This window comes from Drosophila gunungcola, chromosome 3R (assembly GCF_025200985.1).
Source record: "Drosophila gunungcola strain Sukarami chromosome 3R, Dgunungcola_SK_2, whole genome shotgun sequence".
Lineage (NCBI taxonomy): Eukaryota > Metazoa > Arthropoda > Insecta > Diptera > Drosophilidae > Drosophila > Drosophila gunungcola.
This window is the reverse complement of record NC_069139.1, coordinates 18,092,473-18,111,671: the sequence shown is the minus strand read 5'-3', so window position 1 is coordinate 18,111,671 and position 19,199 is coordinate 18,092,473. Positions and strand designations below refer to the sequence as shown.

General features: G+C 36.9%; 2 protein-coding genes and 1 long non-coding RNA gene across 7 annotated transcripts in view; 1 reads left to right on the top strand and 2 right to left on the bottom strand.

The window, feature by feature from the left end:
• Nucleotides 1-428: 428 nt before the first annotated feature.
• Nucleotides 429-1,521, bottom strand: LOC128251648 (uncharacterized). Its single transcript, XM_052978726.1, has 2 exons — nt 1,004-1,521; nt 429-932 (listed from the first exon to the last, which is right to left on the bottom strand). Exons 1-2 carry the CDS (start codon nt 1,008-1,010, stop codon nt 493-495), a joined length of 447 nt encoding a protein of 148 aa, XP_052834686.1. The 5' UTR covers nt 1,011-1,521; the 3' UTR covers nt 429-492.
• A 147-nt stretch (nt 1,522-1,668) lies between these two features.
• On the bottom strand, nt 1,669-17,960 carry LOC128251647 (uncharacterized). 4 transcript variants are annotated; one of them, XM_052978723.1, is made up of 6 exons: nt 17,806-17,960; nt 17,322-17,438; nt 3,378-3,537; nt 2,870-3,046; nt 2,694-2,808; nt 1,669-2,314 (listed from the first exon to the last, which is right to left on the bottom strand). In XM_052978723.1, exons 3-6 carry the CDS (start codon nt 3,448-3,450, stop codon nt 2,170-2,172), a joined length of 510 nt encoding a protein of 169 aa, XP_052834683.1. In that variant the 5' UTR covers nt 3,451-3,537; nt 17,322-17,438; nt 17,806-17,960; the 3' UTR covers nt 1,669-2,169. The 4 variants fall into 4 exon arrangements, with proteins under 4 accessions (XP_052834683.1, XP_052834682.1, XP_052834685.1 ...); XM_052978722.1 differs by having other exon boundaries at nt 3,378-3,540; nt 17,326-17,438; XM_052978725.1 differs by lacking the exon at nt 17,322-17,438 and having other exon boundaries at nt 17,802-17,960.
• Nucleotides 3,517-19,199, top strand: part of LOC128251650 (uncharacterized) — a 31,128-nt gene continuing 15,445 nt past the window's right edge. The window contains exons 1-2 of one of the 2 annotated variants that reach the window (XR_008267220.1): nt 3,517-3,774; nt 4,261-4,653. This is a non-coding gene — a long non-coding RNA (uncharacterized LOC128251650). The remainder of the gene's footprint in view (nt 3,775-4,260; nt 4,654-19,199) is intronic. The other variant, XR_008267221.1, reaches the window with a different exon arrangement.

Below are 19,199 nucleotides of genomic sequence, written 5' to 3'. Positions count from 1 at the left end.
CATTTAGTATTGGTTTGGTTTAGTTTGGTCCTATTGGTTCTCCGTATTCATTTGAAAATTTAGTTAGACTTTACAATACAATTTTTAAACTACGTGTAACTTAGAGACATTCGACATTATTTAGTTTTGTTAACTTATAACTTTTTCCTGCGAAGGGCGAAAACTGCAAACTCAAGTGGGAAGTCTTTCCACCAATTTCTTAGACTTAAATGAGATTAATGTTGTTGTTTAAATGGTTAATAAATCTTCTGAACTGTCTGAAGTTCAAATACCCCAAATATACATTTTTAAGTTTATTAACCGATTTTAGTTTTGACAAGCTTTTAACTCTGTCAATTTCAGTGGCCTTTCGGTAATGATTAAAAATAACTGCTACTGAGATAAGAAACTTTTACGACCAACAAGCAACAGATTAGACTCCAAAGACGTATACAAAAAGAGTGGAATTTATTTGCGATTAACAGGCAACAAGTGAAACTGGCACTGGAGCACCTATCTCGCCTCCATGCGGCGCGACAGAACCTCGTAGCCGAAGAGCTTAACCTCCTCGGAGTCGTAGGGAATGTACAGGCAGCCGTGGGACGGATGCACCTTGCCCACGGTCAAGCTGCCGGCATGATAGCCCCTTCCGGCGTACAAAGTCTCCCCGTCGACGTTCTGGCCCACCTTGACGGCTCCGGGCGGCACCTCGCCGTTCTCCGCCGGCAGCCACTCGTAGTTGGACCCACTGAGCACCTCATAGTTCTCCAGCTCCACCTCCTGGTTGGCATAGGCCACATAGGCCTTTCCCTTGTTGGGAATAATCTTGGCCGGCAGCATGTCGTTGCAGTAGAAGGCCCGCCCGACGAAGATGGTATCGCCATCGGAATCGTGACCAGCAACTACGGCTGCCTGGGGGATTGCCCCGTGGCTGAAGTGAAGCCAATTGTGACCTGCAAGGCATCGAAATTGTCCCACTTAATCGGAGGATTCAATCGGAGAAGAGAAGTGCGTCTGTGCTTACCGTCCATTTCGATTGAGCTGCTCAAATGTACTAAACAATTCTAATCGATGACGGTATTTCTTGGCGGCTGCAAGGTTATACCTTATCACACCCATCCGGGTGAGATAACCAATCTTTTGGGTGTTTCAACCGCACCAGACTGACGTTAAGTACAAGTAGTTGGTCGTCTATATTCAAAAGTCTATATAGCAACGAACTGTGTCATTTATGACCGACATTTATGGCCTGATTTAAGGCTTGGGCAGGTCGGATAAATGTAGTTCATTTTTCGGAATTAAAATTGGCCTTTTACAAATCGAAAGCATATCTCAAAATAGTTTACCCATTTCCTCGAATAACGAGTAATCGAAACCGAGTGAATTTTAAATATAAATGGCTTTTAAGTTAATAATAAAAAGGGTCCTATTAAAGTTGAACTTCCCTCCCAAAAACAAATCCATAAACAAAGCCTATTAAATTAAAAATTACATCAATGACGTTTTAGATTTAGATTCAATTATTCCACTTCACAGTTCGCAGTTTTCATTGCTAATTTAACCCACTAATTCATTCACACATAATTATTATTAATTTGCCCAAAATTCAGCATCCTTTAACAAATAGTAAATTAGTTTTTGTATATGTACAATAATCATCTAGAGAGGTAAAAAATACTATTGTATGCCAAGGTGAAACATATCGTTTATAAATTGTAAACCATTCCTGCCTTCCATTAATCATAGTTTTTCCGTAGAAACTTAGCAGCGACAGCATTTAAAGTCTAGATTCCTTCCTTAGAAGATAATTGCAATTAGAATTTAAATTTAGGTTGCACTGTTTCCTTTGATTTGCGACTCTCGAATGCTTAGCATCTAAATAGTTTCCGTTCGTGTTCATCAATTGTTGTTTGATAGTTGTTAAGTATTCGCTTATAAATCACATAATTGCTTGATGAATTCCATAATGTTTTTATGTGTGTGAGAGAGAGTGTGGTTGAGCGTGTCCTTGCTGCAGCTGCTCGAGTGCTTTTACATTTGGGTGCGATCCTAGACACAGAGACAGATTCGAAGGAAAAGAAATGAATTTCCAGGCGCAGCGAAGTCGCTTTAAATGTCTTCTTCGCTGCCCCGCGATATTTCCGCCTCGTGCTTCTGTTCCGGATACTAAAGTTACTGGTAACGATGCTGCTACCTGGTGGCTGCGATTAAGAGCACCACCAGGCTAAGCAGGTGCCTCATCAGCGCCTCCAGGTCGGCAGGATTCGCTCCCTGTCTCCTGGCCGAGTTGCAGGCATCCGCGTCGCTACAACTCTGCAGACAACCGTGCACGTAACTGCAAAGGTGAGTCAAGAAAATATATTAGATTATGCTGAACTAAGGCTGACACAGAAAAAAACAAGCAAATAAGGCACTGAAAGTATACAAATAGCATTATTAATGATAGTTCCTTGAAAAATGTAACTTTAAAATTATTTAAATCAAAACTAAATACGTAATACACATGTATAACACAATATTGTATTGCCTGTTTTAAAAATAATATTATCTTAGATTCAAATTTTCTTTTTATAGAAACATTTTTACTTGTTCACGAATAATTCAAAAATGTAACGTTTTGTCAGCTTAATTTAATTTATTAGTTATTCATTTAGGTGTAGACTTTTATTTGAGGAAAGCTTCTTAGCTTCTCTTCACCAAAAGTCAAAACTTACTCGCCATCGTAGTAAAACTTTCCGCAGTGCGACATTCGGATGATCTCGGTATCGGTGGTCAGGGTTCCGCTGTCCAGGGCACAGCCCCTCACCGTTATCGTCTTCCCGGTTTCGTCTTCAAATATGAAAACGAAAAATACTAGAATCAAGGCTATCGATCAGGTCAGGTAACTAACCGTAGTAGCCGGAGATCTTGATGCAAGCGGTAGCCGGAAATAGGCCGTCACGCCCCTTTCGGCCGCCCATACAGGGCGACTCCAAAATGGCCGTGGAGTAGTTGTTGTGGAACGGATCGTCGCAGGCTTTGTTGGCTCCATTGAAGGATACGCATTTGAAGCAGTCTATGCAGTAGCCTAAAAACGTAATTGAAATAAAGGGTAAGTGCTTTAATAATACGAATCCTCAAAATTATATTTTTCCCAAGGAAATGGATTCTTATAACTTTTTAGAAAAGGCATAACATTTGTTTTAATTAAAAAAAACATTTAATTATTTATAGACCTTGAATTTTGAATACTTTCTAATATGTATACGATTTGTACCAAAAAAAAGGTCGAAAGAATATAGGTTTACTTATTTATATATAAATTAATGAATTTAATTTTAATTTTTTTCAAATTATACCTTAACCAAAACTATAACAGCAACCAATTAATTTTTAATGACTTCCTGAATAGCACTCACCACTTCGAATGAAAAGGCCAAGCAGCAGGACCAAAAGGGCGGCGGTTTCCATAATTGAACTGGACACGGCCATTTCTCGAGCCAGCAGCACTCACACAGGATTCACAGGACTCACAGGTTGACCAATTGCGGGCATTCCTCGGAATTCATTTCACTTTGGCTTCTGTAAATGGGAGGAGTATCCAAAAGGGATTAAAATTAACAAGCGAATTGAAGGCTCTTAAAAACTTTTTCGATTTTCCGCTGAAATCTCCAGCTCAGCCCTCGAGAGCTAATAAAAAAGTTGAAATGAAACGAGGAGTATAAACGAAGGCAATGGTCATAAAAATTATTATCCACAATTCCCAGAAATGCAATTTTTTTCAAGGAAAGAACGGGAAGACAAGAAAAATTAAAGGTAATAAATTGCACAACGCATTTTTGACACAATACCGCCCCATGTCTGCTCTTGTTTTTGTTGTTCCATATTTTTATTGCCGAAGTGTAAATAATTGCTTTTCAGTCGATTTTCGTGTCGAGTGCTGGCCATGTGGTCCCCCAACGTATTTTTGCTCCCCCACTTTTTGTTGCCTGTTTTGTTGCTGGCACTTTTAATGGCCACTTCGATTGCCCAAGGTGTTGTTGGGTCAACTTTTGGGCCAGTGTTTTTCTTGGGTTTTTTGTTTTATTTCGGGTCTCTCGAATTATGACAAATGATTCTGACTTACGGGCTGAAACTGTAGCTAAGCCCGAGAAGCACAATTTATGATGGGGCCATAAGCGTGTGGCTTAAAGCGACTTTATGCGTGACCCATTGGGGCTTTAAAGTGTACAAAGTGGGCAAGTCAAAACAGAATACCCTGCAAGCTTTTTCAATAATTTAATATATTTTTCTCTTTCACAGGCCATCCATTCAGGCGAATCTGTCATCGTGACAGATAAATATTATCATGGCATGGTCAGGCCAAACAGATATAGCCATCTATCAGCCGACGCTTTGGGGTGCAGAGGTCATGTCTGTGGATCAATATTTATTGCAAATTATGCCCCAACCACACACTTTTCGTGTGGCCCACGGGGCTTATGTGCAACACTCTGGGTAGCCGCAAGTGCTGTGCATTAATTATGCGATTTTGAGTGTTCCTGAATGTGTGTGCGTCTGTGGGTGTTTGATTTGCGGTCGAACCAGTCGAACTCCTGTCGCTCAGATGTACTCGGCTAATGTAATTAAGTTCCCTGATTAAAATGCCTGGAATCACCTACCAGAGAAAAGCACATTGCAAGAGGGCACAATAAGGTAAGTAACTGAGCTAATAAAGTTCGCCCGAGCGTAGATGGAGGTGAAGAAATTTATAATTAAGTCTGAAGAGTTCCAAACGGCGTCGAGTCTACTGCCAGAGCTATAATTGTGTGGCGCATTTTCATATATTTGCAAATTAGCTACTAAGCAGTCGAACGAGCTGCCAAACACATTTTGCCATCCACCAACCGATTTCCCTCTGGCTAGCAGCCAAGTTGGCCGGAAACGGCATTGTGTGCCAGTGTTGACGGAAACGGATGCTGCTCCCCCTTCCACCACCTTCTCCTGCCTTTTTCCCCCGCTCCTTGTCTTGGCCAAATGAAGTTTACCTTTTGTTCATTGTGTTTGCCAGCTTTCAATATGCATCACTATCCTCTCGGTTGGTGTCCCATAAATACTACTACATACAGAGAAAATATTTTTCAGATATATGCGTTTTTGAATTTTATCATTTACAGAGGTTTTTTACACATCATTAGATTTTCCTTTTTTCATTTAAACTAATGTTCTGATAAACTACAGTATGCATTTGAAACTATTTTTGTCTTAGAAAATGTATAAGCTTAATAAATCGACTTTAATCCTTAAATATTTATAAAAATGAAGTTATGTGATATAAAACAATGAAAACTCTGCGGGGACGATAAAATACTAAATTTCTAATATAAATTTATAAGGAAAAAAAATATGAGCTATTTATTTCTGTTTATACTTCATAAATTTATAATTTGGTACAATTTTAATTGAATACAAAAAGGCTAGACAATCTTGATTTCATTTATTGTTTTCTGTGCAGACAGAGCCATGAGTCGAAGTGGCCATTGTGCCCGTTTAACGACCATCGGGTTGTGGACAGAGTTCGGAGCAGGAGCAGCCTTTGTGGCCTGTGCTCCTTGGTCGTACTTACTTAATTTTGTCGCTGCGACTGGGCCGCAATCGAATCAGCCACGAAGGCAGCCAAGCGGACAGCCCGTCAACTTCCGGTGCCAGCTGCTGCCACAAAACTTTTATGACACTGCCAAAGGCAGCCAATGAAGAGCTATGCGCGAGCAATTAAAAGCCTTCAACGTAGCTATTCTCCTCGGTTCCTACCAGGGACATTAAATTAGTCTGCCCGGCGAAATTGAAAGCTCCCCAACTCGGATTGTCGGAATTTTTAATAAAGTTTGTGCAAGCTAATCGCGTATTCATGGACCCAACTTGGCCCGTGGCGAACATTAAAAATGAAAAATGAAGGAAAGTTATCCCCGAATCTTCTCCCTTGACAAAGTAGCCCGCTCAATTGTAGGCCATTAATTTCATAATCTGCCTGTAAATGGCAACCCAGGGCCAAGTGGTGTGGGTGTGCCTCATTAGGCCCTGGGTCAGCTTTGATTGAGCGACGAACACCTAGGGGCGAACCTTGGAGTAGACAGAAAGCTGCGTCAACTTGTGGGGCTCTGCATTTGGGTATGGTCCATTTTTTGTCTCTACTCGAAGTGATTTATTATTATTTCGTCTTTGACTTAGAGTTTCGCATTTGCGATTAGGCCATAATCAATTGATGGCCCTACACATTCCGCCAGCTGAAACTGATGAGGGTGCGAAATTTATGCAGGTTTTGTTTGCCTTTCAGTGATTTAATATTTTACAGATAATGTCATGGGAGTATCTTGGCTAAAATTGAAATCGTCTGCCTTATTTTTGCCTACAAAAACGGTTAAATATTGTCACCGCCTATTTTATACATTTTCTGTTTCGTAACAAACCAACTAATTATACTTAACAATGTTTTAAAAAATATAACAAATATTTGTGTTTCAAGGAATCGTTGTCTCAATGATAAATAAATATTTATAGCAACCCATAAATCTAAAGTAAAAAAAAAAAGTAAACCTTTCAAATAGTATGAAAGTTACATATAAACCACAAACTTCGGCTATCATGTCAGCCCAAAATTCTCATTTCTCTAGGATAGACTTTGTATTGCAGATGCATACTTTACGGCACCCACTGACCCCAAACCCACACACACGCTCGTCTAAAAGTTGGCTTACCTTTAATTTGCTTGCACCTGGTTCCCTCATGGGAGAAATTAATTTCACGCATATGAGACTACGCACACACATACACGCACATGAACTTGCAAACTCACACTCACACTCTTGCACACAAAGTCTCATTTGAGTTGAATTTGCATAACTGCAGCGTTAGTGCAATTTTCGCGAGAATGGAAAACTGCGAATTGCATTTACAATTTGCAACCGCAGTTAGATGAAATTGTGTAGTTTCACTGAATGTCGTACCCATAACTATAAGGCTTTAAAAATTGTATATACCTTGGTTGCAAAAAATAAAATAAAATCAAATAGCTGTCATGAAACGCATTGTTTGTTAACGCGAGTTTTCAACAATCAAGAGAGGGCTACTTCCCTTGGAAATTTTATTAAAATTTGTCCACTTGTTTACATTTTGTCGTTGTTGGCTTCATAAAGGCCATGCCCTAAAACTACTCAGCATGCAAATTGAAACAATTAAGAGGGCAAATATTTGCTAGCGCTGACCAAGACAATGGTAGCATTTAAGTTTTATGCAGCTGGTAACTCATAATTTCAGGGAACGTGCCTTCAAGGCCAATTAACTCCCAACGACCTCAGCTATTTATGGCCCAAACTCTCTTCGGAACAACCTTTTAACAAAGCAGCTGAAATGTCCGGGCAACACGCAAAGCGATGGGAAATTGGTCACCGGAATGAAGGTCGATTTATGTCCGGGTCAGGAAGAGCTTACGATGATATGGGTCCCACATGCGTGACAGAAAGTTTCGGTATTGGCCTGTGCTGAGACGTTTGTAGTAGGGCTTATTGCCATGCTTACCGTCGGATAAGTGTTTAAGCATTTTCCTGTTTTAAGCCTTTCAACCAATGAAATGTTGGCTGGCCGAGCCAATTTAAAAATTTGTTTGCCGCAGTTCGGGGAAATAAATCCTGTAATCCTGATGTACGTCAGCATGAGCATCACATATACAAAATGCATGCTGCCAGGAAGTCTGAATGTGAAACCACAAATTCGAATCGAATAAATTTCCTAGGGGATAGCACCAATCAACTATATCAATATATATATTTTTTTTTGACAACGAGTTTTATTTGCCGATTGGTTGGTTAAATCAAGATGGAGCTGAAAATATTCTAGATTACCATTTTACATAAATAGGTAAAGTGATTGTAGAACTCATTTTCCATAAATTTTGTTTTAAATACAAAAAATGCATCTAGTTCTTTAGGACGCCGCTAAAAATTTTCTGTATCTGTTTTAGGACAGAAATATGCATTTAAGCAAGAATTGGCCCAATTTGTAGCCTTTTAAGCCTTCAAGTTGAGGCCAATGGCCACTTTAATAGAATGCCTCAAGATAAGAGGAAAAGGCCCCAGACTGCATTCAAGAGGTTTTCACGGAATTTGATGCAAAATAGCTGGGCTGGATGCCAATACTATGCACACTTCCCCTTTTGTGTTTTCCCAGGCAAATTGTGAATGCGATGGTGTCGTGCCACCTTCAAAGTCGTTGACATCGATTTCAGGAATATATATGAATAGTGGTAGTGAAATGTGTGTGTCTATGCAGTGTTCAATGACTCTCGACTGCAATTGGTTGAGCAGCCAACACCGAAGCTCTTCTGTATCCCCTGTCATCCGACACTTTTTTGTTGGCCCTTCGATGATTCCGATGCTCACACGCTCCACTGGTCAAAGGGAGCAGTCAACAGGTTCAAATCCCATCCAGTCGATTGAGGTTGCTGGAGATCCATTTCTGGTGACCTTTTCGCAGTTAATTGTTGGGCTAATTGTGCTTTGCTGGCTGACAAAGAGCTTGCCTTGCGAATTGTTTAAATATGTTCAACCATAGACTTTTTTTTTATTATATTAGTTTTGATAATTTCTTTTTTTAAACTCCCTTTACCACAAACGAATTTTCTTAGTCCCTTCAAGCTAGAAACAAATAGCGGAAAAACAGAAAATACAACAATTCGGAATTTAAAAAGTAAAGGCAATCTAAATTTTTAAGCAATTCCATGAATAACAAAATAGCAATCAACATATTGTGCAAAGTTCTCTATCAGTATCTTGTGCTCTTCGTTTTTGCTGAAAACTTGTGCTTAAGAAACTCAATTTAAAGTTGGGTGTGTGTTTGTATGGCATGACTGAATGACATATTGAATAACTGAGTGAGCTGTCTCACGAAGCCCGACGAAAGGGAAAACTTTTAGAGCGCAAAAACAGAAAGCAATTCCTTCTAACCAACCAGGCAATTCATTTTACGCAGACACCACTGGGTTTTACCCATTCCCCAAGGAATGCCCACATACCATCGTGTTAAGTTTGGTTAATTAATACGCCCTAAACCGGAAAAAACAATTCTGAAAATGGGAAAGTTTACACTTTCGACTAGGGCGATTAAATTGGCTTTTGTTGGGGTCTGGCCAGTTTTGTGGTTTTTAGGTTTAGATATATGGCTTACATACAAATATTGATTTGCTTGTAAATCGCCATGCTTTAAACATTGTTTTTAGCTCTATTTACAATAAAAAGAAGTGTTAAATATCTAGATCCTTTTATTTAAATGCAATTAAACACGTCTACAATTTCCAAAAAACAATTGAAAACATTTTATCAAGGAAATAAATGCAATACAATACTAAAATGCGAAATTGTGTTTTACATCTATCGATGTTAGTAGCAAAAATGGTATCTTTAATGTAAATAGCTCAATCCATCCGGATTTGTGGGTTAGGCCAGGAGAAATATCAATTCGCTACTCCTGCAGGCTGATTTATTTTATTTATACTAATTTAAGTTGATTTTCAAGTTGTAACTATGCTCTGTTGTAATTGCTCATGTTTAGTCATGTTCTGGTATATGGCATGGGAAAATAAGATTAAATACAAGCTAATGTGCCCTGAAAAGGAAACTTAAGCATCAAACAAGAGCATCTTTCTCATCAAACAAAGTGCATTCAGTGCAACTTACAACTGCAAACATTTTGTGACGATGGATTTGAGGAAAAGAAGAACAAGGAAACCACAACGTACGCCGCAAAAGTTTTTTTTTTTTGCTGGTATTCGCATTTTTCCGTTTTATATTAGTGCATATTTATTTTAATTTGAACCAGCCATGCGGCTCAACAAATTCCTTATTTTTTCTTCATTTTTTGCAAATAAACTGTTGAGAATGCCACAAAGTATGCAGCTGGCAACTTTGAATAGTTGTGAATCCTCTTTATCGAAGTATAAAGCCGTGTGCACTGGAGCTCCCTTTTTATGTTATGGAATCAAAGTCGTTTTAAAAAACTTTAATTTTTCTATAGTTAAACATGCAATAATGATAATTTAAAAACCAATTATTTAAGCAGGAAAACAAGACATTAAGGTAAATATATAACGTAGTTTTTATGGAGACAACTAAAAAAAAAGCCCACTAATCAGCTTACTTCTTCTTTAAACTTTTAACTATCATCTTCTAAAAGCAAGCAACCGGAAAGTTCCTGAGTCGGAAAAATGCATAATGAATGTTAAAAACTCAATTGACTTCGTGCGAAAATGCAAAAATAATTAAGGCGTGCTCCGAACAAATAATGAACTTGCTCAACATTTTTTCATTCTGCGCAAGAATGACAAGGTGAAAACAGCATGAAATTACGAAACGCCGCTGAAAATGCAAAAAGTTGTTGCCATTTAAGAAGAAGTTTTGACTTAAGAAGTTGCTCTGACGATGGTGGGGCAAAGTTTTTCAATAAGCGGTCTTGCCAAAAACAAGCCAAAGTGAATTCACTCAAACGCACGATAAAGAAGTGGAAAAAACTACACAAATATGGCATGGTTGGGTTTGGGAAAAATATATATAGAGCTCCCTCAAGCAAGTAATCACGAAAAATGGCTGCCAAGGCCACCATGCATTATAACTTAAGTCAATAAAAATAATTGAAAATCAACAGCAGCGGAACTTGGAGTAATGAACTCAACCAAGTCGACGTCCTTTTCCCGATGGAAGTGAAAGGCAACGCCTTCATTGCTTGTAGTCCACAAAATCGAAATAAAATCGAAGTCACCACAAACAAAAGGTATGAGATGGAGTTTATTGACGGGATTGACGGCACGCAATAAAAACCGGGTCGAGGCATAAAAAATCAACGGAAAACGCAAAGAAAAACCGGAAGTCGTCGGTGGCGGAAACTTGAGGCCTCCAGCTGAGTGAAAGGTTTGAAATAAATAAAACATCAGTTGACGTTGTCAGCTTTGCGGGCAAAATAAAAATAAGTATGGCGTAGTCGATTGATGTTTCGACTTCCGATATTAAAGGGTTTACGACTTTGAATTTGTACTTCTCAAGCTTCGATATATATTGATTTTCTGAGTGTTGATAGGCATCTTTTGTCAGGTTAATTTACAATTTACAACATTTTCACAGCATAAAGGTTTTTTATTGTGTTGGTTTTTTTTTATACTTTCAAATTCAATTGATGCTGGTTTGGATTGTCATGCAAAAATTTACCACATTACAAGCGATTTAATATCAAAATTGTTCAGCCACATCATCAAAAATGTGTTAAATTAATAAATTCCATATAGTATTTATACACAAAGCTGTTTACATATAATTTCAATATTCAGCGCGGCTGCGGTGTATGAAAAGCGAGTCAAACAAAAGGCAGCATAATTTTTTGTTCTCTTTTGTGCATGCATTATGCAAAACCCATCAGAGGCGAAACGCACACTTTAGTTAATAAAAGCCACCGCACGGATATTTAATTTTCGTTATGCATAGTGAACAAAAGCTGCAAGGAGGACGAGCCATCAGATGATTGGCATTGTTGCTAAACGGCTCCATAAAAATATGGCTTTAATCGTTGCGGAGTGGCCTGTTCAGCTCTCTTTGGTCAAAAGTCGACCTGACCTGTTGTCATTTTTGGCTGATTCTGCACCGATTGCCCATTGGGAGTAGAGTCCTGAGGTAGACCGGGCAAGTTATGGCAAAAGTTTGCGGCCACAGCGAAAAAGAAGCCCCTTTTTCAACCAACTCATTCTTTGACTTTTGACTCTCGGCAAAGTTTGATTAAAAGGCCGTTGGCGGAGAAGCCCAAATTGCAACGGGACAGGAAGTGCAGCTTTGATACAGATAGGAGATTGGGATTATTTTGGCCATGAAAGACTTGAGCCAAACCATTAACCGCTCCTGTTGTTAGAGTTCGGCAGATGACAATACTAAAGTTTATCGGCTTTCATCTCTACCCTAATATATATTACTCATAAATTTAATTGATAACTTTCCAACTCTTGGACATGTTTGGCATTTCACTTAGTTTTCTATCGTATTTCAGAAGAATCCATTTTTAAATTATTTGTATTGAAAAAAATTGATTTTTCTCTCATTTTAAAATTTCTATACTTTTAGCCTATCGGAATTTTTAGCTAAGCAGCATATATAAACTTGCTTTAACTGTGAATGCTATAAATACTAAAAACATTAAATTGTGAAGTAAAAAAAACAACAAAGTTAATTGATAACACCAATAAAGGCGCACAATTTTGAAAACTATCAGAGCTAAAATTAATGTTAAAGAGCAAATGGCGACTTTTTACCTTTTTTTTTAAATTAAATACAAGAAAACCAAATTGGCCATTTTTCCTTATAAATAATTTATCCTTTTAATGCAAAATCAATCTGAAAAACACAGAATCATATCAAGGAAAACACAAACCATATCCTCTCAAAACAGCGGAAGCAATCCGTACAGTGCAAAATTGTTAATCAACTTCCTGTTTTTCTCATTCCTCTGAAAGCTTTTCTTGACCTTTCGTAGCAGCAAATTGGAAGGCAGTAACTATATTTCATTTTGGTACTACATTTCATTTAGTTCTTATTGCCTAATATATTGTTGGCTACATTTAAGGCCAACGTTGTTGGTTAAGATTCTTAAAGCTTCTTAAATCGCAGAGTCCACAGGCAAGGGAAAGCTTCCGCTGCTGTTTACCTGCCAGTTCATTTGCATAATGCTCGGCAGCGGACGAGCCCTGGCACTTATTTGCCGAACGCTTCTGCTCCGGCACTTGATTTTCCTGTAAACTCTTCATTTGTCAACCATTTTTCATCTCTAATGAGCCACTTCCACTGCCCACACGCAAATGAGTTTGTTGCCAGCCGTGAAGGAAGAAAATGAACGACAAATACTTTATTTAAATGACGGACAACCGTGTTCAGTGCGACATTAATGTTCGCTACTTAAAGCACAATTTATTCATGTCTTTTGCAAATATTCTTGTTTGATAGGAGGAAATCAAGTCGTCACAAAGTGAAACAAAAAACAAAATAAAAACGTTGGAATAGACTTATTTTGAGTAAAACTAATAATAGTGTTATTTTATAGTCATTTTAATTGGCTTAAGGTAAATTAAGTTGAAGGCATCATCCCATCGGCAGCCAGAAAATGATTGAATGAAACACAAACGTGATTATTTCCCTTAAAAAGCTATCAATAGCAGTCAAACAAACACTGAAAGGATCAGACAATGAATAAAAGGGTCGTTTGCGTCGCACTTCTAGCCATTGATTGGGTTAAAATCGATTGCATTTCATGGAAACTGGGTCGCTGACGAGAAGCCTCAGCTTGTAATCGAAAAGCTTATACCACGTTCTCAATTCAATTACCAGTGTCCTGTTAAAGGTCCTTCTACCCACGCAGTTTGCCAATTTCGGGGTGTGAATGCTGGACAGGCGGTTAGAAGGGGTTCTGGCGGGCAATTGGTCCTGTCTGCTTTTCGACTCTTTGTAGTCTCTGGCACGCACAATTACGCGGAAAATGGCGAGTCCACACAAAGAGTGGGCAAAAAAAGGGCAGCGGGAAACAACTGGGCGGAAACGTGATGTTTGCCTTAGGGCCAAAAGCTGGCAAAATCGGCGATTTGCAGATGAGAGCCTTGTCGGCTGCATAACGCCCAGTGAATGTCCAGGAATTTCATGCTTTATACTGATTTTATCATATAGAGAATAATTCTTGTGGTAACTCGTTTTTTCTTATGAAAGTCAATATTTGATAGTCTTTTAATGTGTTCTTTTTTTGTGTTTGTAGATTTCTGCTTCAGGTTTCACTAGCTTTTATTTTCAAGATAAAATTGGAATGCTGCTTTAGCAGAATAACATTAATTTTAATATTTTTGCAGTTTTACAGCTTCAAGTATATATGTACATATTTTAATATTGTAGGTGCATGAAGACATTCATTTAAGTCGCATACAGAAATTAAAGAAAATTAAATAAAATACAGAATTTCGGGAAAATTTCTGTTTTTTTTTTAAAGACAGACGCGCCCTTGCGTGTCAATTGCATCATTAATAACTACAATGCGCCAGATGGTTTTCATTTTTTTCGATTTCAGTTCAACGCTCAAATCACGTATCAATATATCTTATGGAAAAACAAGGATTCCAGCTTAAATATGTTTTCTTTTTTTGAGTAATAGCTTACAGTCACAGCAAGAGACTTGAAGACATTAAAATGTAAAAGAAGCCAAGCAGAATAGACTGTCCACCCTTTTTTATTTGTTTAGTATTTTATTATTCTTACGAGTGTTAAAGGGAAAACGTGTTATGCATTGCTAAATAAGGAAAACATACGAACTCCAGTAGAGTTTCTCTATAAAAGAATAGAAAAAACACACAGACCTCAAGCTCGCAAAAATTAATCAAAAAAATCTTACTAGACAATATTAGTAACGTAAAGCAAGTTATAAAGGTTTTTAAGTTCTTCTTTTAAAAGCATATCAACTGGGTTAAAGTTATCTGTGTGCTGGATTGCTCTCCTGTTGACCAGAAATTGTCCCTTTAGCAGGCAATAAAGCGTTCCTTGAGTACTGTACCACATAAATGTTGGAACTGTGTGAAGCAGACTGGAACTTTTATTACAATCCGTGATTGTGGCAACAGATGGTGAGCCAACCAGGAAAGGTAATTGTGGTGAAAATAGCAGAGTCCGAGAATGTTTTTTTACTTTTCCTTGGCTTGTGTAAGCTTCCATCTGGGATACAAATATAGCCGTGGCATGGTACCATTTTAATATTTAAAATATTGTTCACAGTTGAAAGTTTGAGATCCAACGACAAAATTAAAGAATTTTTTGCAAGAGATATTCTGCCTGGTCAACTAAATGGCAAATTTCACGCGTAAAAAAACCTAAGCTTGAAAACATTATAATTCATTAACGATTAGTAGCAGAAACAATAAGGGCTTTGCAGTTTTTTTCCCCAAAATAAATTCGTTTGTGAAAACACTTGTATCAAAAGAAAACAAAATTTCGTTTGTTGCGCATACGTCGCGTGTTTCCAAGGACAACATAAGCCGCCGACTTCAGCGTCTCATGCATGTTTTGTGTGAAACCAATAGCCATAAATTTTCCTAGCCAAGCACGAAATTCCTATTTACTCTTCCTACACAGAAAAAAAGAGTGAGATAAACGTAAAAACGAGAGAGAGAAACAAAGACCACAAATTTTAATGACTGTTTTTTTGCTGGCTTTATGAAATTCAAATTTTATTACGGGTAACATGAAAACTTGAATTGAGTTGCAGAGTGAAATATAACAAAACAAAATTATATGCATGAGTTTTTCTCAAGGAATATGCAAAAAAGCTTACTGCTTAGCCAGCGGCCCTTTGAAACATGGGTTTCCACATGAAAAAGAAAAAACTTGAATGCAAAATGACAGCTTCAAATTTGATTAAGTTGACTCGATTTAAAGTTTATGTTAAAAACATCCAATGTTGTGATTTGCAGTCCTAAACAATATAAAATATTTTTTTGATTTAAGGTACACATCAAAATTGCTTGGATCTTTGGAATACCTTTAATTCGATTTTAAATCCCTGCTTCAGGTTTGCTTTGGAACAATAAGACACTTTTACTTCTCTTAATAAATATAATTGATTGATTGGTTATGTCAGCATTTTACTAATGGATTTCTGCCATGTGCTGATTCCTACAGCAGAAAAAGGGTGATTTGGTTAAAAAGAAATTAAATATCAATGTCGTGCAACATAAAGTGCATTCTCTACACAATGCAAATGGAAATCCAAATATACACACAAACTTTTTTTGTTTTCAGAACAGAAATAAAAACCGACAACCCAGAACAAGCAAATTTGGCAGGGGCCAAAGCAAAATGCGCAAAATGTTGTAAATGTTTTGTGTTGTCATTTTAGTTGAACATTTCAACAAATTTGGTTTTTATGACAGCCAAATGTGTGTGTAATTATTCCTGTCGAATGTCGGAATGGACGCGAAGGGACCTTGGTCAGACTTGGCAGGAAAATTGCCCCGAACAATTATTATGATGGTTGATAAGCCTCACGCACACTCAGACACTCTCCCACAAACACACGTGCACTCACTCGTGTGTAGTAAAAAGTGGAGTTGGAATTCGCTTTGCTACGTGACTGCTGGTAATTTTCGTGCACATTGCGTATACGTAATGTGACGCCGGTCCCAACTAAATGGCCCTGCAAGAGCTTTGGTGCCCCTTCCAAGTTAAATACACAGCACGAAATTCTTGATATCAAGGGAAAAACTAACATATATTCGAAAAAAAATTTAACTCCGTTACGATAAAACGAGATGGCAAGCAGCAAGATTTCTTAGCGTTTAAACTACGTTTTAGTATTAAAATCTACAAATGAATCTAAAAATTTTTTTTCTTTTTAGTTGTTTATAACTGTATACTTTATGTATTCATAAAATAACATACAAATTTAAGTAATAACACAATATTACACTATATGTTTAATTTCTAATATTATGAAGGTTTTTTTTAATAAATGATCTCACAAGTGTCAAACCTTTTTCTAATACTAACATTTTTTTTTTATTATTTATTTTTTCCTGCCGAGGTACTCGTCTCATGGGGGATAAAATATAAAAGAAAACTATTCTGAGTTCAAGAATAAGACTGTTATTTTTGTAGCCTTTTTTAAATAATTTTTCTAAGTGTCATCATTTTTTTCTTTCATCCCTTCCCCGCTTATTGTCGCCTTTGCCCTCGTTATTTTGCCATTTATGCCAGCGACTACCTTTTTGTCCCACTCTTTTTCACTGGTACGATAATGTTGCCTGCTTTTCCACGCAATTTTGTTGAGTCTTTCGGTTTTTTTTATTGTTTTGTTTTTATTGTTTATTACCACATTATTTCTTTTTCTCGTGTGCGTTCATGCACTTTACCTTATTTTCGACACGAATTGCACTGCCAAAGGTAAACAAAACCGCTGATGAATTGTCGGCTTATTAAATACCTTTAGGCTGGCATATCGACTGAGGGAAAATGAAGTAAATTCTGCGAGCTTGAATTAAGTGATTTTGGGAAAAGTTCGAAAACAACATTACAAGCAACATTCAGAAAATCTTTTAATGGAAATAAGAAACTTTTCTTGGAGGCATTAAATAATTGTATGCTCACAAGAATTAATTTCCCCTTCTTTTAGCCAATCCTTAAATTAACCTAACTTACTAATTCCCCTCACGTTCCATAAATTAATCTATTTTATTTAATTACACATTTTCTGTACAATCTCAGAGAATGCTTCAGATATTTTTGGCACAGAGCTTCATCAATTTCCAAACATCTTTGCTGGATGCGCATAAATACTCACTTCAATCTTTCGTTAATGGTGATTAAATCAAATAATTGATGGGCATGCTTTAGTTTTGGTGCGCCAGCTGTTTTTTCTCAGATGAATCCACACCGCTTTTAAATCACATAAAGCTGTGTGAAACGGAAATGCAGGAAAAAAACTGTTGATTATAATTTGAGAGCAGCTACTTGACTTATTTCTTCACCAAGCTTCTCATTAGAATCGTTTTCCACATTTTATATGGGTGTATTTTTGAAATTAATTTCATTAAGAAACTGGGTTAAATTTTAGCACAAGCGTAATTGTGGATAATGGTTTAAAATGTAAAAAAAGGTAGTAAAAATATAATAGATTTGTTTTGATATGAATGTGTTAAAATATAATTAAATTTGAAAGTTTAAAAAGTGTTGGTCCTGCTAGGGGCACAATTTATGACTGTTCTTAGAAACTCGTTTTATTAAATTTTATTTTATACGTTGTTTTACTATTTTTACGAACATTTTGTAATCTGAAGTTGTGGTTTCTGTTTTCGTTTCTTTTTTACACCCACGTGTCGTTCCTAAGACCGTTACGTATTTGTACGTTTATCCTTTAAGCTGTTTTCCGTTTAAATCCGTTGCGTTGCGGTTCTAACGAACGCCGCATGAGAACTGAAATTTAAATCGGACGGAGTGCGCTGACTGCGACGTCGGCTGAGGCAGCGGCGCCGACTGCGCTGCGAATAAGTCGGACAATCGCGGAGTCTGCGCAGGAAGTACGCCGTGAAAATGAAAACAAACTTAACCCGTATAATGGCGTCTGTACCTAAATTAAATTTTTTGAAATTTCGATGCCATATAGCAATATGCAAACATCATGGAAAAAAACCTAAAACTTAAATTGGATTTAAAAGATAAAATTCTTACAAAATTATGATACCTTTATTTTGGAATCTATCTAGACCTCTTATTTTTTTCACAATAATAATAATAATAATAATAAAACGTAAAAAATATTGGGATATGATATTCGGCAAATAAGTACAAAAGATTTCTGATTCACTCGTTGGCGAATAGCAAAATATTTATTTATCTAAAGATGTGGTATCCCATTGCGATTTTAGTATAATCATAGCGATTTCTGGAAAAATGCAAAATAAAATGGACTACGCTCTCGAACTTAATTGAGTGAGCTGTTTACATTTTAAATTTCCTAGCAGTGTTTAGCCTGGAATTCGTTCTGTGTTTGCTTAGTTTTCGCTTTTCTATTTTTAAATTTTGCTGTTTACATTGTGGTGAGTAGAACAAGAAGAAATGCACTGCAAAGAAACGTTTACCTATCTGTTGTACTGTCTACTCCTATAAGAGCCATAATTTTGAATATTTTTAAAATGCTGTTAACTGTCAGCAATGAAATCCTTTCAAAGCTTGAAATAAAGGATTTTGTATTCATATGCAAAACTCTCCCTTTTTCTAAGGATGGCACACCACGTCTCTTCTTATCGTAATGTTGTCTGCTGAATAATTCATTGGCTCTCTCTAGTGCCTTTCAATGTTGTAGTAGAACGATAAATTCTTTTTTAATTATTAAAATGGTTCTGCTAAGTGCTAATGGCAGAAAAATACCTAACATTTGTTTAAGTTGTGCAGTCTTATATTGTTATGATTTTATATTTGTCAAAATTAATATGTCAAAAATATATTTTTTAAAGAAGTCTGATATTGCAATGACTTTAAATAATTTTTTATTTTCAAAGCAAATTTTTGTATTTTGAGGCAATACAACATCCTCTCGTTCAGTTAAAAATTATGATTTTTAAAAATTTTAAGACAAGTTTGGATTGAGATTTATTCAGCCTTTTTATTGAATTGATTACAACTAGTAATTTATTCTGTACAGTTCCTCAAGTATCC

Excerpts from the sequence above, each read along its gene's own strand:
- LOC128251647 (XM_052978725.1), bottom strand. The coding sequence starts at position 3,450 with ATGGCCGTGTCCAGTTCAATTATGGAAACCGCCGCCCTTTTGGTCCTG. Across the intron at positions 3,047-3,377 it reads TGGCCTTTTCATTCGAAGTG|GCTACTGCATAGACTGCTTC; the intron begins GTGAGTGCTATT and ends TTACGTTTTTAG. Across the intron at positions 2,809-2,869 it reads CAAGATCTCCGGCTACTACG|ACGAAACCGGGAAGACGATA; the intron begins GTTAGTTACCTG and ends TCATATTTGAAG.